The sequence below is a fragment of the Tyto alba genome, unplaced genomic scaffold, assembly GCF_018691265.1.
Source record: "Tyto alba isolate M040663 unplaced genomic scaffold, T.alba_DEE_v4.0 Super-Scaffold_20000042, whole genome shotgun sequence".
Taxonomy (NCBI): domain Eukaryota; kingdom Metazoa; phylum Chordata; class Aves; order Strigiformes; family Tytonidae; genus Tyto; species Tyto alba.
The window spans coordinates 12,217,986-12,234,367 of record NW_024881293.1 but is presented as its reverse complement, the minus strand read 5'-3'; the positions used below and the strand labels follow the sequence as shown (position 1 = coordinate 12,234,367).

General features: G+C 45.6%; 1 protein-coding gene across 1 annotated transcript; it reads left to right on the top strand.

Moving 5' to 3' along the window:
* SIN3B (SIN3 transcription regulator family member B) lies at positions 1-14,455 on the top strand. Its single transcript, XM_042794764.1, has 19 exons — positions 1-101; positions 742-848; positions 1,422-1,575; positions 2,564-2,827; positions 3,219-3,362; positions 3,618-3,740; positions 4,253-4,342; positions 4,783-4,901; positions 5,633-5,840; positions 6,552-6,668; positions 7,042-7,280; positions 7,538-7,721; positions 7,946-8,540; positions 9,044-9,213; positions 9,770-9,943; positions 10,179-10,271; positions 10,559-10,653; positions 11,085-11,289; positions 11,677-14,455. Exons 1-19 carry the CDS (start codon positions 9-11, stop codon positions 11,905-11,907), a joined length of 3,405 nt encoding a protein of 1,134 aa, XP_042650698.1. The 5' UTR covers positions 1-8; the 3' UTR covers positions 11,908-14,455.
* Positions 14,456-16,382: the final 1,927 nt, after the last annotated feature.

Here is a 16,382-nt window from a genome sequence, read left to right as displayed (position 1 = left end):
TCCCCAACATGGCGGCGGGGGGCGGCGGCGGTCGGGGGGGCAGCGCCCCGCGTTGGGGCGGCGGCGGCCGGGCAGCGGCGCAGGAGAAGCTGCCGGTGCATGTGAGTGCGGAGGACACCCCCGCCGGGGTTTTTCCCTCTTCCCCCGCCGCCGCGGAGGGCCGCTCCCTGCCGCCCGCGACCCCCCCCCCCCCAACCTCCCCGGCCCTGCTCGCCCCGCCGTCACCTGCCCCACCTCATCCGAACCCGGCCCCCGGTGCCCGTCCTCCTCTCGGCGGTACCGTGCGGTGTCCCGGGGCCTTCCCCGCCCCCCCCCCCCCCCGGTGCCGTGGGGTCCCCTGGGGCCTGCGCCCTCCCCCTCCGGTACCGTGAGGGCTCCCCGGGCCTGTCCCCCCTCTCCCCAATACCGTGTCCCCCCTCCCAACCCCAGCTGTTCTCCTCTGGCACCGTAGCTGTTCTCCTCTGGCACCGCAGCCATTCTCCCTGGGGACCTGTTGCCCTCTCCCTGGTACCGTGCCCCCTCCGTGCCTCGCTGTTCTCCCACCCTCCCCAGTACGGCGGAACCCCCCCGGGGCCAGCCTTCCCCAGGACATCCTCGTCTGGTGCTGTGGGCTCCCACCCCCCGGGGCCTGTACCCACCTCCCTCAGTGCCGTGGGGTGCCCCTGCCCCGTTTTGGGTTTGTGGGGTGCCCCAGGGCCTTTTCCCCCCTTTCTGGCCCTCACCCCAGCTCTCGCCTCGCAGGTGGAGGATGCACTTTCCTACCTGGACCAGGTGAAGATCCGCTTCGGCAGTGACCCCGCCACCTACAACGGCTTCCTGGAGATCATGAAAGAGTTCAAGAGCCAAAGGTAAAGCCCAGGCCCTGTGCCCCAGGGCTGCTCCGGGGAGCTCCTCAGCCTTTGCGGGGGTCTCTCTGTCTTTGCAGGGTCCCTCAGCCTTCACACCATCTTCCCACCTCTGCAGACACACAGGCTGCCCTGCCGGCCTGGCCCTCAGTAGTGCAGTCACTACACACTGGAGGTGGAGGGTCTCTGTCCATCCCATCCTTTTCCAGAGACGAAATCCACAGGAAAAGGCAAATCTATTTTTAGTTTCCTCTCTGAGATGCAGATCTGGAAAATAAGTGGAGAAGCTTGAGAGCAGAGCTTCTCTGTGAGCTGTCAGCCCTAGAGGTGATGTCTGTCTTGCCTGTTTTGGGTAACATGCACACTCATATCTCCTCCCTGCGGATGACACTCCCCGTATGAGGCTGCAGTGGTCGTTCCCTCTGCTTGGACTAATTTCTACATCTGAGGTTCTGAAACTTGCTTATTAAAAATTGCATCTCTGAGAAGCCAGATGCTTCACGTGGCTCTGTAATTTTCTAGGCTTAACTTGTATTTCTGATTTGGACATAAGTAACAAACTCTTCTCAATTTTAGCATTGACACACCTGGAGTAATCCGACGTGTTTCACAGCTTTTCCATGAGCATCCAGACCTCATTGTAGGATTCAATGCTTTCCTCCCTCTGGGCTACAGGATAGAAATTCCAAAGAATGGGAAGTTAAGTATACAGTCACCTTTGAATAGTCAGGTAGGTTATAGAGCTCATATTCTCTAAATAAATTGTGATGCTATACACATCTCTTGCACAGTGTAAGCCGTGTAGATTTACGTGTCTTGCATATTGCTGAAGTTTTTACATGGCTTTCAAATTCTATGGTAATGGTAGAACATAAATTTTAATATTTATTCTCAGACCAGTTGTTAGTTTAACACTAGAATTACAGTTTTTCATTCGAGTGATATTCCTGCATGAAGTGCCACTTCAAATACTTCAGTCAGATTTGAAAACTGAACTTGCAATTGGCTTGACACATTCTCAGTGTGTGGCGTGTGTAGTGACAAATTTCAAAAAGAGATCCTGGAAGAATCACATTTCCAGTTTTCCACTGAGAAACTGGGAAATGAGTTTAGGCAGTAGGCAAAAAATACGTCAGGTATTGCCATGCAGTTGCTAACGTCTTGCAGTGAAAAACATCTGCTGGAATACAGATGGATACATATTGGCCTCTGCTTCTTTTTTGCGGATGTTGTGTGGTTGTGGAGGCTGAAACAGAGCTAGTACCCAAATTGTACTGATAAACTTGTGGTAAATGTCTCTTCCATCTCAGTACCCTTAGATCTCTCTGTTGCTTAGAAATTCAGCGTCTTTAAAAGCCTTACGTTTTAATATTTTACTTAAAACTGACAGTTCCTCTGAAATAAAAGAGTGGTAACAGGAGCTGCGGTGTGTGGTGGTTGGTACACCCTCCCGAGCGTAGTGCCTCATGCAGTGACAGTCAAAAGCAGTAACAAGCCAGATGGTTCCCGAGCCAGATACGACTTACGGGACTTTTTTAACTGATGGTGTTAATAAACTAGGTAGGGAAATTTATTGGCTAATTACATCTTTTTTTCTTTCTTCTTCACGTGGTAATCTTTTTTAGCTGAACAGCTTGAAAATCCTGATGCTAGGCTGTTGCTGAACTTGCACCGATGTTTCTGTCCAAGTCACTGTCTTGTGTGTCTTATGCCACTAGGTGCCCTCAGAGCCCGTTCCCAGCGCTCTCCCTGGCAGCGGGCTGCTCTTGCATTACTCCCAGGAGAATTCGCACAATCACAGTGACTGTTCCGAGGAGTTTAGGCAACAGCTTCCGTACAAAGAAGATAAATCCCAAATTCCTCTGGAGTCTGATTCTGTAGAGTTCAATAATGCTATCAGTTACGTGAATAAGATCAAAACACGTTTTCTTGACCATCCAGAAATTTACAGATCGTTTTTAGAAATTCTTCATACTTACCAGGTAAAAAGTCTTCCCTAGATGTGATTGTGGGTTTGCACTGTAGCTGTCTGGGGAGTAGCTGTCAAATGAAATGTCTGCTTATTGAGCAGGCTTACACAGTTCCCACTTGTTGGCCTCTGTCCAACAATTGCTTCATAGATACTCACATGAAATGACAAAAGTGTGAAAATTGTAGAATTTTCCAGGGCCTGAGGTGTAAGTGGGTCGTACCTAGATCTGTCTTTGCTAACCTTCAGTTGATTTAGTGATAGTCTGTGTGAAAGCATGCGCTGTTGGACTATCCGATAGTTATTTGAAGTTTGTGTAGCGTAAGGTTTTTGGCTGAGTTGAGTTTTCTTGTACAGTGAGGTATGGTTTTGACTGTCTGTAACATCTGTGCATATCTTTTCAGAAAGAACAACTGAACACTAAAGGCCGACCCTTTCGGGGCATGTCAGAGGAAGAAGTGTTTACAGAAGTAGCGAATCTGTTCAGGGGACAGGAGGATCTGCTTTCCGAGTTTGGACAGTTTCTTCCAGAGGCTAAAAGGTCTTTGGTATGTGTATGGTTAGAACAAGGCAGAATATCGAATACTCTCTGGTTGTATGTAGAATATGTAGAGAAGCTTTAGGAATGCAAATCATTATGGAAGAACATACAGTCAGTAGATGAACTTTGCTTCTCATCATTGTTTGGAATTTCACAGAAAAGATGAATTAACTATGTGCTCTGTGTCCTGTTGAGGTATATAGGATTCTGTATTTGCATCAGTGGAGAAGAGAACATTGAAATCATTATTTATTTACTTCAGTTCACAGGAAATGGACCATGTGAAGTGAACAGTGTCCAGAAAACCGAGCATGAGAAGAATCTGGAACACAGCAAAAAGCGATCCAGACCACTGCTGTTGCGTCCTGTTTCTGGCCCAGCAAAGGTATCTTTTAGCAAGTAAAAACCAAGAATAACCTCATACTACTCATTGTGTTTAGGTAATTGCTTAAATAAAGTTGTAATGAGTAGCATTTTTGAGGTATGTAGGTAATAGTTACAAGAAACAAAATTTCAAATTTATTTAAAAAATAATAATTACTGTAGAAAAAGGGAAATTTTAAAGTATGCTTAAATGTGTGCGGTAACATGTTGAATATTAAATATCAGGACCTTTTGTACCAAGTATTGGCCCTGGAAAGGGACAGCTTATTGCTTCTACAAAGAAATGTTTCTTTGGAATTCTTTCTCAAGTGGTCCTTTTTTTTTGTCATTTCTTCTTCTTAGCTGGGAGTCATTTGTTAGAGATTGCTGTGGAGGACTTGACACAGCAATGCTAGTTTAGTAGTTGGGAAATATGGAATTTCAGCCTTTGCAGAGAGCTGTTATAGGTCAGCCAAGTGGAATTTGGTAGCATCTGAGTCACAACATTTTAAGTATAACTGCTTCTTTTAACAGAAGAAAATGAAACTGCGAGGTACCAAAGATCTGTCAGTAGCGACAGTGGGAAAATATGGAACACTTCAGGAGTTTTCCTTCTTTGACAAGGTCAGTATTTGCCCTGTTCTCATGTTATGTGGACGTATATTCAGCTGTTTATGTGGTTATTGATTGATTGGTTTTCTGTACAATCTATGTGTCAGCACTTAGCAATTGGCTGACTTTTCAAGTGGTAGAGAAAGACGGACCAAGAAAAGAGAAAATAGGTGGGTTTGGAAGATGAATAGAAACTGATAATTAACCTTTTCCTGAATGTTTGTCTCTTACAGGTGTGTTTTTCTCAATTTTGCAGTGATGTTTCCTCATGGTAACATCTGTAGTTACTAGATTAATGTTTGAAACTGGGCGTTTTTGTGCATACTCTATTTTTATGTTGCAGTGTAGACAGAGGTTTGTCACTGTACCTGTGGTTTAGCCTATTTAGAATATGAACTAAATAATAGTCATGTTTGAGTGATCTGATTGTTTCTCTCCAAACTCTGCTTTAGGTGCGTAGGGTGCTAAAGAGTCAGGAAGTCTACGAAAATTTTCTCCGTTGCATTGCTCTCTTCAACCAGGAGTTGGTCTCTGGCTCTGAGTTGCTCCAGCTAGTTACACCATTTCTAGGGTAAGTTACTGACCACCTTCTCTTCTGTGTTACACTTTTTAGGTCTTACTCTGTTACTTTTTGGTAGACGTTGTGAACTTTGTTACTGAAGTTTTGGATTTAACTTCAGAAATACCTCCTAGGTAGCATGCAAGAAATTGAAGGCTAATCCGAAGAGAGGAGTAATAAAATCTGAATCTCTTAATGTATCTACACAGCTCTTAGAGCATTTTGGGGAGGATATTTTCCTCTGTCTATGCATCCAATTGGAAGCCTCACAAAGCAGCAGAATACTTGATGTTACACTAAATCACTGGGGGCAGAGAATCTAATGAGTTCTGGAGGGTGGTCTCCGTTCACACTCCCTGTTCTGATCTCTCAAAATACAATACAGGTATAAACATGAAATCTCAGAACAGAGCTGTGAAAAAGATAAATAGTTCGAGCTCTGATGTGGGCCTCATGCTGTTTGGCTTCCAACAGAAGTGGGAGAGTCACGTGGCAAGGATCAGTGGCTCCTCAGTCAGCTAAGGGGAATATTCCTGAAGTTGTGAAAGGAAATTCTTTTCCTGCCATGAGTAAAAAAAAACTAAAGAATTCAGAGAGAATTATAACGAGGTAAAACATCGGTGAAAGATTTCTCACTGCAATGCTAAATTTGTTTAGATTTTTTTCCTCGCTTGTGACACACATTATCTACCCTAAAACCGTCAGAGTGAAATAAAAAAATACACTTACTTGTGTTTTTGAAGGAAATTCCCAGAACTCTTTGCACAGTTCAAGTCCTTCCTTGGTGTGAAAGAGCTTTCATTTGCTTCTCCACTGAGCGACCGGTCTGGGGATGGAATGAGTCGAGAAATCGATTACGCTTCCTGCAAACGCATAGGATCAAGTTACCGGGCTCTCCCCAAAACCTATCAGCAGCCAAAGTGCAGTGGAAGAACAGCCATTTGCAAGGAGGTACTTGGGGATCAACCTATTCAATCCCTGAACACACATTGCACTTACCTAACTTGAAGTGGGGTCGTTAGTGTTACAGCTTCTGCAGGTGGATTCCCCTCTTTAATGCTGATTAGCCAGCTTTAACCTCACATCAGTTGTTCACTCCATTTATTGAAATAAGAGTATCCACATGTATTTTACTAATTGTATCTAAATCCATCTCAAACTGTGTCTTTCACTTTTGAGTCTGCGTGCATACACACATTTATTCCTATAAACATAAAAGAATATTAAATAGCCTGAAATTAATTTTCTAGCAGTGAACCAACATGGCCGTTAGAAGCAGTTTTGCGCCCGAAGGAGCGCTGTGAGCGGGTGTTTTAGGCACTGTTCTCACTGGGAACAGACACCTGCAGCATAGGTGCTCCCACCTCTCACTATTGCTGGCAACTCCTTTACTTAAGACTTTTACTGCTGCCGACCCCAGAGTGATCTCTGTGGTTTGTGAGGTGACGGTGAAGGAGCTTTTCGAGTAGGGCCCTGGCACAGTTCCACACAGACCTCTAACCTGAGGAGCAGACGTGACAGTGACTTGTGAACTAGGTCTGAAACTTCTAGTGGGAACTCAGGCAAGAACTGTGCCAAAATAAAACAGAAGTGTCAGACCCCATGGGGACAGCTCTGGGCTCCTAAGGCTCTGTTCAGTGTCATGTCTTTGCACTGTTGCAGGTGTTAAATGATACCTGGGTGTCGTTTCCATCCTGGTCTGAAGACTCCACTTTTGTCAGCTCCAAGAAGACTCCTTATGAGGAGCAGTTGCACCGCTGCGAAGATGAGCGCTTTGAGGTACCTCTGCTACTGAGCTTTCTTTCTGCCTGTCTGCCTCCTCAGAAAGCAGAACTTCCAGCTATGAGGATTTTGACTGAATTAGGGGGCCAATTACTGAAAATTCTATTAGTGTTTGTTGGTTTGAGCTAGAGTTTGGTGTTTTCCACTTGCTTGCACTCTAATAGCTCTTTCTAGGCATGAGTCCAGTTCTAAAAATCACGTTACCTTTGGGAGAACTGGTGGGGATGTGTTTTCCAGTAAGAAACCTTTGCTGATGCCTCTTAGCTCCACCCAGTGGGGCTGGAACGCATGCCACAAACCTGAGCGCTGCTGGTCTCCATTTCCCTGCTGTGCCTGTTCTTACACTGTGTCTTTTGTGAACTCTGAACAGTTGGATGTTGTCTTGGAGACCAATTTAGCCACAATACGTGTGCTGGAGAGTGTGCAGAAAAAACTGTCACGACTGACTCAAGAGGATCAGGAGAAATTTCGACTGGATGATTGCTTGGGAGGAACATCAGAAGTGATCCAGCGCAGGGCCATTTATCGCATCTATGGTGATAAAGCACCAGAGATCATCGAAAGTCTTAAGAAAAACCCAGTTACTGCAGTTCCTGTTGTTCTTAAGAGGTAGTTCCCATTCTCCTGTGTTCACCTGGGTTCTTTCAGAAACTGATACAGAATTTTTAAAGCATTTTTAAACAATTGTTCTCTGTACGCGTTGTTTCAAAGGATAACTCATCTTCAGTGGTGGTGCTTTTATTTATTAATTGCTTCCAGGAATATTGAAAAGTTTTTGATGCATCACAGTTGGCTACATTAAAAATGCTTTGTGTGTATTTCTGTGGTTGTCTTTTTGAACTGAAGTAGATTATATATTTATGCAGATTGAAAGCAAAAGAGGAGGAATGGCGGGAGGCCCAGCAGGGCTTCAACAAAATTTGGAGGGAGCAGTATGAGAAAGCCTACTTGAAGTCCCTTGACCACCAGGCCGTCAACTTCAAACAAAACGACACCAAAGCTTTGCGCTCCAAGAGCCTGCTGAACGAGATTGAGAGTGTCTATGATGAGGTGTGTAGGCTAGTAAATAATCCATCCTGCCTGAGCTTCATGTGGAGTAGTATCTAGATGTTTACGTAGCACCTGGGACCTTGTTGAAGCGGTAGTGCTCTGAAGAGTTCTCAGTCACAATGACTGTCCCAAGCATAGCGTTAATACTGGCTTATTTCTTCTGGCAGGAATGGCTCTTGAGCATGGATTGGAAGGATCTTTATCTATTTGTCTCTTGATTACAGCATCAGGAGCAGCATTCAGAGGGGAGAAGTTCGTCCACAAATGAGCCTCATCTTATCTTTATCTATGAAGATAAGCAGATTTTGGAAGATGCAGCATCTCTTATCAGCTACTATGTAAAAAGGCAGCCTACTATCCAAAAGGAGGATCAAGCAACCATCCGGCAGATAGTGCATCACTTCATACCTGAGCTGTTTTTCTCTCAGCCCCCTGAGCACAGTATTTCTGAAGAATCAACAGATGAGGACAGAGAAAACCATCAGGGGCAGAACCTGGAGACTCCTGAGTTGCGGAAAAAGCATGTGCCTGGGCCTCCAAGCAGTCCTTTGGAGGCAAAAGCAACCTTCTGTGATGTTACAGCTGCTGAGCCCCACAACACTCTGGATGATGTTTACAGTCTATTCTTTGTCAATAATAATTGGTATTTCTTCCTCCGCCTTCACCAGACTCTGTGCTCAAGGCTCCTAAAGATTTATCGTCAAGCTCAGAAGCAGCTTCTCGAATATCGGACTGAAAAAGAGAGAGAGAAACTCCTTTGTGAGGGAAGAAAAGAAAAAACCAATGATCCAGCCATGGAACTAAGACTGAAGCAACCAAGTAAGAATAACTCGGGACACAGTTTGTTCTTATTGCTGTGGTTGCTAGTGCTCTGTTGTATATATCAGTAAATGAGACCAGCAGGCAAGTCAGTAAGGAACGTAGAGGTGCAAACCTCCAGTGAATTTGTGATTTGTGGATACAGCTAATTTAACAGGAGAGCTCGTTTGTAATTATCTTCTGAGGGCTCTTGTGCATACTTCATAGAGACTTCATGCAAGCCCACTGCTGTCAGGTGTTCTCAGGTGTCTCGTTGTATTATTCCGTTACTTTGATTTAAAAGGTAAATGGCTACACAACAAAATAGTTACCTACACAAGGCAGTCATGGGAGCGCATGAGATAAAACTGCTGCTGTCTATCAGCACTCCTTACAGAGAACTGTCTGGTTGTAAGCATGTTCTCTGTACTGAATGTCGTGGTTCTTGAGCCAGTGATGTCCCTTCTGTCTCTTGCCTTCACTCTGCCTCTTCCATGCCTTGACGGCACTTTTCCCCTGCCCAGGCGAGGTGGAACTGGAGGAGTACTACCCCGCGTTCCTGGATATGGTGAGGAGCCTGCTGGATGGGAACATTGACCCGACGCAGTACGAGGACACTCTGCGGGAGATGTTCACTATCCATGCCTACATTGGCTTTACGATGGACAAACTGGTGCAGAACATTGTCCGCCAGGTAACTCACTTGATGGCTGTGCTCGGTGTTTGCGGGGCCGCACAGCTCCCTTCTGTAAACAGATAGGTTTCTCACAGTACCCTGTAGTGCAAGGACTTGCTAAACCTAAAAGCAAATTCATAGAAAAGTTAACATATTTAGGGAAACACTCGAACAGAAGTTCAGTGAGATGGTTCAGTTTCAGTACAGGGACCATCTTAGGGGATTTACTCTTCTTGGCCTTTTCCAACATTTTTTAAGTTCTAGTTTTTTCAAAATTCTGCCATTTCCAAAATACATCTAGGGAAAAAAAAAAAAAAAGTCCTTTTTACTCAAATTTCTTTTCTAATCATAGTTTTGTTACAGTTGAGGCACATGAGCTCCTCACTCTTCTCCGTTCCTTGTATTGCAAATTACTGAAAAAGAGAGTGAAATGTGTGAAGTCTCTGGAGTTAACGCTTTGGGACTTCCTCTGAGGTGTGATGCTGTGCTGAGCTTTGTGCTTCTTTTGTAACACAGTGGAATTAACTCTTGGCCCAGACTTGCTGACCGATTTCCCCCTTTTTTTTAATGGAAGCTTCACCACCTAGTGAGCGATGACATCTGCTTGAAGGTTGTTGAGCTCTACTTGAACGAAAGGAAGCGAGGTGCTGCTGGGGGTAACTTATCCTCTAGATGTGTCCGGGCAGCAAAGGAGACCAGCTATCAGTGGAAGGCTGAACGTTGCATGGCGGATGAGAACTGTTTCAAGGTAAGAACTTGCTGCCAGGGAACTTCATAAAGTGACTGTGGCACCTGACCTGGGAGAAACGGGTTTGGAAGCTCCAAGGCCACAACAGTTAGAGGGCACAGTATGGAGAGAAGGTGCCAAAACCAGAGCATAGACAAAGTAGCATACCGGCTGACTTCTAGCTCATTTTGTGAATATACAGCATTTTATTGCAAACCCATGTGGCCCATATCTTGTGCCTGTGACTTTATTACAGGTAATGTTTCTGCAGCGGAAAGGACAGGTGATCATGACCATTGAGCTGCTGGATACGGAAGAAACCCAGACAGAAGATCCTGTGGAGGTCCAGGTAATAGCACTGTGGAGTCTGCTGTACCACAGACAAAGCAGGTGGCTAAGAATGCTTTCCTGCTTTCTTGTTCCAAAATGTGAGATTTTTCCAGGAAGACAAGTTTACCTGGGAGGTGGGAAGGTTACACGTGAGGCTGTGGTCATTGACAGAAGTGGGTATGTTAGTGAAAGAGCTTCAACATAAATCATCTTCATAAAAAGAGCTTCGGAATAAACTAGTTCTTTGCAGTGGTGTTTGTCTTGATGAGAACGAAATCCAGCTTGACATTGGACTCTCTTGTGTAGCACCTGGCGAATTACATGGAGCAGTACGTTGGGGTAGAAGGAGCTCCGAACAACCAGAATGATGGCTTTTTACTGAAACCAGTCTTTCTGCAAAGGTGAGCATGCTCCCCGTCCTGAGTCACCCGCAGCAGCTGGTACTGCTTCCTCTCTGCATGTCTGGCAGTGGTTTTAGGTGATGTGCCATGCAGGCAGCCCTAGGGAAATGCGCTTTTCCCTGGGGACTAAAGGGGCTGCTGTAGTCCAGTGCACTGTGTAAGAAAGTTGAAGAAAAACGTTTGGATTGTTCATGAAACTGTGTTTAGAATGGAGTGGGACTGTCTAGGCAGTCCCTTCCAGGAGGAATTTGAGGTCTAATTTGTTCCCATTTCACTAAATATTTGTCAGAGTGTATGGAGGAAGATCCTGAAGAAAGTCTGAAAACTAAATGTGGAAATAAAAATTTCATACTTGTGCTGTCAGCTCTGCTAGATTAAGGGAATGGATAACCAAGTGTGACACGTGCTTCGTAATCCTTGTTTTGTTCTAGAAACCTAAAAAAGTTCCGCAAGTGGCAATGTAAGCAGGTGAGAGCTCTGCGCAGCGAAGTGAAGAGCTCCTGGAAGAGGCTGATCGGGGTGGAAAGCGCCTGCAACGTGGACTGCCGGTTCAAGCTCAACACCCACAAAATGATGTTCATCATGAACTCGGAGGATTACATGTACAGGCGGGGAGCTCTCTGCCGAGCCAAGCAGGTGCATCTCCTATTACTCTCTCTGCAGCTCAGGCAGTAGCAGAGGTTGAGGATGTGAACCAAAAGACAGGTACCGATAAAAGTCTTGTGGCTGAATTCCTGCAAACTACACCCAGAAGTTACTACTCTGTGTTGGATGAAACATGGAGGGGAGCTGGTAAATGCTCTGTGCTTTGGTTTAGTTTAGCAGCCTTTTCTTTACTGTGCAGATTTTAAGGGGGGAGTGGCAGACATTAAGAAATAGAGATCTTTAAATGCAGGTATGCGGTTTCCCGTTCTACTGTTTGTGTTGTGTTGTACAGCGTGCACATCACGGACATACAAAAAGGTGCGGGTTTTGGTTTCTCCCCCAGAAACCTCTCGGTAATCTTTACTGTCTTGCTTTCAGGTACAGCCAATGGTGCTGCTAAAGCACCACCAGCAGTTTGAAGAGTGGCACAATAGGTGGCTAGAAGAGAACGTGACGATGGAGGCAGCTGATGTGGTTCAAGACTGGCTAATGGGAGATGAAGACGAGGAGATGGTGCCCTGTAAAACAACTTGTGAGACGGTGAATGTCCACGGGGTCCCAGTGAACAGATACAGAGTTCAGTACAGTCGCCGTCCAGCTTCACCGTGAGCAGAGACTTGTTCCTGGGACCAAGACAAGTAGGAGCGTTGCTGGTGAAACACATTTACTCTGAGAATAGTGGTGGGAATGCAATGTATGTATTAATGATATTTATCCAAACAGCATTTTACTTTGGATTATGATGTATTTTCCATATGGCATAGACTTGTCTCCTTGCAGTGTAATCCTCCAGCCGTCGTGAAGAGACTTTTAACAGCTTGATGGGAAGAGGGCTCTTGGCATTGCCACACACTTTTTAGTAGTTTCCCGGCGTTAGGCTGCCGCTGCCCAGCCAGTACTGGGAGGCTGAGCAAGGGGGTCGGGCTCTGGGCAAACTACCACCAGTGGCTTTGTTGGAAAGACGGAGCTGGGCTGGTGTTTGAGCAGATGCTGGCAGCTGCTTCCACTTTGAAGGGTTTAATGTTCCCTATCTTCCTGAATTTATGCCATCTTGGAGCCTGCAGAACTCTTCAATGTAACCTCCAAGTGCCAGCGGGGCTGAGAGCACCCGGCACAGATTGCTTGCCCCGCTACGGGCTGCTTTGTTATCGATGTGTACTAATAAGGCGATGAACACAGTATTTGTTACTGGTGCTCTGGTGAGAAAAATGCCAAAACTGAGACAAGGGTGAACAGCGTACTAAACGCTCTAACTCTCACTCATCAACTTAAGTATTTTGGAGCATGAACTAAGGGGAAGAAACTCTCTAAGCTGCGGTGCTAGGCGAAGGAGCGATTTGCGGCAGGAGGCAGCCTGGGCCCATCAGCTCCCCCCTGCAGGTGTGCACCGGATCCCTGTTGTTGCTTTGTGAACTTACGACCTGCTGCAGGCTCTGCCTTCTCAGATCTGGAGCTGCTTGGAGCATGTGCGTGGGGAGGAGTGTCCACTGAGAGGTCTGGCCTATTTTCTTTCCTTTTTTTTTTTTTTTTTTTTTTTTCTTTTTTTGGTATTTTGCATGTTGATTGGCAGCCTCTGGAGACTGCGTCCCCAGGCGCTTCGCTTTCCTTGTGCATGCCTGGACTCGGCGGTCCTGCTGGGTTGTGCCACTGAAGTGACAGCAGTAGATGGAGCTCTTGCAGCACAGTGTTTGCACTGGATCTGAGGTTTGTCCCGGAGACTTTGCTGTTTCTGCTGGGTCAGCACAGATGCTGTATTTGCAGTGACACACGGAAATCTGTAATGAGCAGTATTAGATCCAGCCACAACCATCGTAGACAAGCTTTTCCACTGAATCGTCTGTACTTCTGTCTAAGCTTTTTTGCAATGAAACCTAACAAAAAACCTACCCCGAACCATGCAGAACACTATGGCAATTGTCTGACTTAATCTATTGAAAAATCAAGAAAATTTAGTTGTGTCTGTCCTGCAGCCCCACTGTGACTTTGCTCTTGTTTTTCAGGGGCCCAGGGCAAGTGCACTGTCCATGGAGTGTGACAGACGTAATGTCTTGAGGCAGGTCCAGCCTCCTTTCAGCTCTGCTTCCAACTCTTTCCTGGCTTTTGGGGGGAATAACCCCCCCACCCCAATACTTTTTGTGGCTTTGATTTTTAGGTTATAGTTTCTGCCAGACCTAAGTAGCAGCCTGTAGGATTTGTCCTGGGTTATTTCCACTGTACAACATTCGGTTTTGCAATTGTCTCACTTGACAGTAGAAAAATTGGCCTTTGGGGTATGTTTAATAGAAAACTGTACTGACTCTTTGTCTTTTTTTGCAAAATAATCTGTAGGAGGGAAGGAGGGAGGCCAGTCTCTGGCATTCGTGGCCACTTGCACAACCACTGCCAGTGGAGGTTCATCAAGAACTCATGTTCTCGTTGTCTGGGTCTCTGTTAAATTCTGGTTACTGAAATAATCTGAAGGTTCTTCCCCTGCTCTTGTTGCAGTGAGTGATAAAAGACACTGACAGCTCCGGGGGGCTGGGGGGAGGAGCGGGGGGACAAGCCCTGTGCAAAGCACAGTTACCCCCCTTTTGCTCAACCAGGCCACTCGACAAAATACGCCTCAATCCCGTTCATCTCTCTGCTGTCTTCCAGTGGAGATGACAACTGTGCCAAATTTTATGGTTTTATGATACAGGAAAATGTTTACTAGAAACTAGGTTGCAACTTGTGGCTTAAAATGCGTTTGATTCCAGGTGTCCCCAGGTGTCAGAGGGTAACACACCTGTGCACCGTCCTGTTCCATCTCCCCCTTTTTAAGTGTACTTCAGGTATTTTTAAGCATCCTTATTTTGTAAATTTTAATTTATAATCTGAAGAGATTAAGTAAGACTTTCGCCCTTGACAGTGCTATTGTCTCAAAACTGATAGTAGCAACTGATGTGAATGGAATAAGCCGGCAGTGCAGGTGTGAGAGTGGCTTGCTAATGTCTGAGAGTTTAAGCTCAACCGCTGTGTATCTGCTAGCACGACCTTGATTCAAGAGTTTGTTCTTCCATTTTTTTTGAAGGATCTTTGCTTTTGGGCTTGTAATTGCTTTGCCAGCTCTTTGAATGTAGTTTTTTTTTTATATTTATTTGCACATTCAAGTAAAATAAAATATTGATTTTAAAAGTCTGCAGCTCTCCCAGTTTTCAGTTTGTTTTACATTAATTTAAACTTTCTGACAATCCCCCGAATTTATTCTCTTGCACCTGAAACTGAATTTTAAATGGTAGAAAAATGCACTTTGAGGAGTTGGATGGACGTCCCTCCAGGCAGCTGCCAGGCAGGCTGCAGGATGCAGTGATGTAGATGCGGACCAGCAGGCAGCAAACCTTCAACCTTCCCCGCACTGAGGAGTTGGTGCGCCTGGTGCACCAGCTAACAGAAGAGGGAAAGGAATTTCCCTGAGGGGAGATCCTGTGCAGGAGGACAGTGCCGGTGTCTCCAGGCTCTGTGTGTCCTGTCAGGAGCGCTCGGAGCAAAGGCGCAGCCCAGGCGGCTGCAGGGGAGGCCAGGGGGTGGCACAGCTGCTCCAGGCAGAGAGAAGTTTCGAAAGAAAAGAGCGTGTGGTGCCAGCAAAGCAGATCTTCCTACAGATTGACTTATTTTGAGCAGCACCTTTGCCATCAGAGGTGTGGCGCAAAAATATGGCCCAGGCCTGGCCCCCAAGTACTCGCACGCTAAATACAACAGACATTCAAGAAAAGTGACTGATTCCAGTTCCGAAATCTATAAGCACATCTGCTACAGGTTAAGACAATACAACTGCAACCATGAAAATAACCCTCCACCCGCCTTTCCCTCGACCTCCCCAAATTCCTGGGTAATAACATGTTTAACTGTGTTCCCTGTGAGCTCTGCACAACAAATTAATGTGTAGATTTTGCAAATTAAGCTGCAGTGATGTGACCCAGATCTGATAGGAGTTTCCTTTACATCATTCTCAACACTTCCGTTGCCATAACAAAAGGCAACTCTGCTTTCTGTGCAGCATATTACTTGCTCACAGGGAAACAAGCTGTTGTTCTCCTAATAGCAATTCTCTGATGCATAAATTGCATGGAATAATTTGATTAGAATGATGGTAGTGGTATCTCAGAGGACACAGACCACTTTAAACAAGACTTCTCGCCGAGATCTTGGACCTCTCATAAAGAGGACGTTCCCTGTGCTCAAGGGGAGGGACGGCCAGATCTGACATCACCCAAGAGCAGTTGGAGGTCTCAGCAAGTGGACAGCTTTGGCAACGACAAAGGAAGACAGCTTCGAAATATCTTTCAGGTTTGGAGGATGGAATAAGAATTAATGGTTTTCTAAATTAAATTAAGAATTGCTAAAGGGAGTACCTGAATTCAGTATTTAATATTTCTGGACTTTTTTTTTTTTTTTTTTTCCCCCACACACGTTTCTATATCACAGGATGCACCGAAAGTCGGGGCTGCGAACCAGTGAGAGGTGTAGGCTGGAGTTTGGGTGTAAACATGAGTGGAGTTTTTCTTCACGCTTTAGCCATTCCTCTGGATTAGAGCGAAGTAACTCAACCTTCATGAACCTAGAGGTACGCTCCACCTTCCACTCAACAGAATTAAAGACCAAATTAAAGTCTTATCAGTTCTAAACTGTACCTGTGCTAAAGGATTATCCAAAAAGAATCACCTGAGACCAAGTGCTGGAAAGGGAAGATGTTGCTTGTATCAGGCAATGTAGCCCCTACCCCAGTGTCATTATCTCCCCGAGAAAGGACCAAAAGAAGCTATTCCAGAACACCAAGTGAGTTGTAGTAAAGCTAATAGACTTGAAATATTAATGAAAAATGGCTCCATGTGGACTTCCTACACTCTGAAGTGAAAATTGCAGGTAAGCAGAAGAGCAGTTCCAAAAAAAAACCTGTCTCCCCTGAAGTATTACACCAGCATCAGGCTTACAAGTGGCGAGGAGAACGTGGGCACAGAAGGTGTGGTGTAACCAGGGGAAAGAATTGGGTGGAATCCCTGCGGAAGGGAAGAGGGGAGGCAGGGAGAATCCCTGGAGCTGTGGAGAGTCTCAGGGTGATGTAGGAA

Bases quoted from the DNA above. Each gene is read 5' to 3' on its own strand.
- SIN3B (XM_042794764.1), top strand. From the start codon at position 9: ATGGCGGCGGGGGGCGGCGGCGGTCGGGGGGGCAGCGCCCCGCGTTGG. The intron at 1,576-2,563 runs GTAGGTTATAGA...TTATGCCACTAG, and splicing joins AGTCACCTTTGAATAGTCAG to GTGCCCTCAGAGCCCGTTCC. The intron at 5,841-6,551 runs GTACTTGGGGAT...GCACTGTTGCAG, and splicing joins GAACAGCCATTTGCAAGGAG to GTGTTAAATGATACCTGGGT.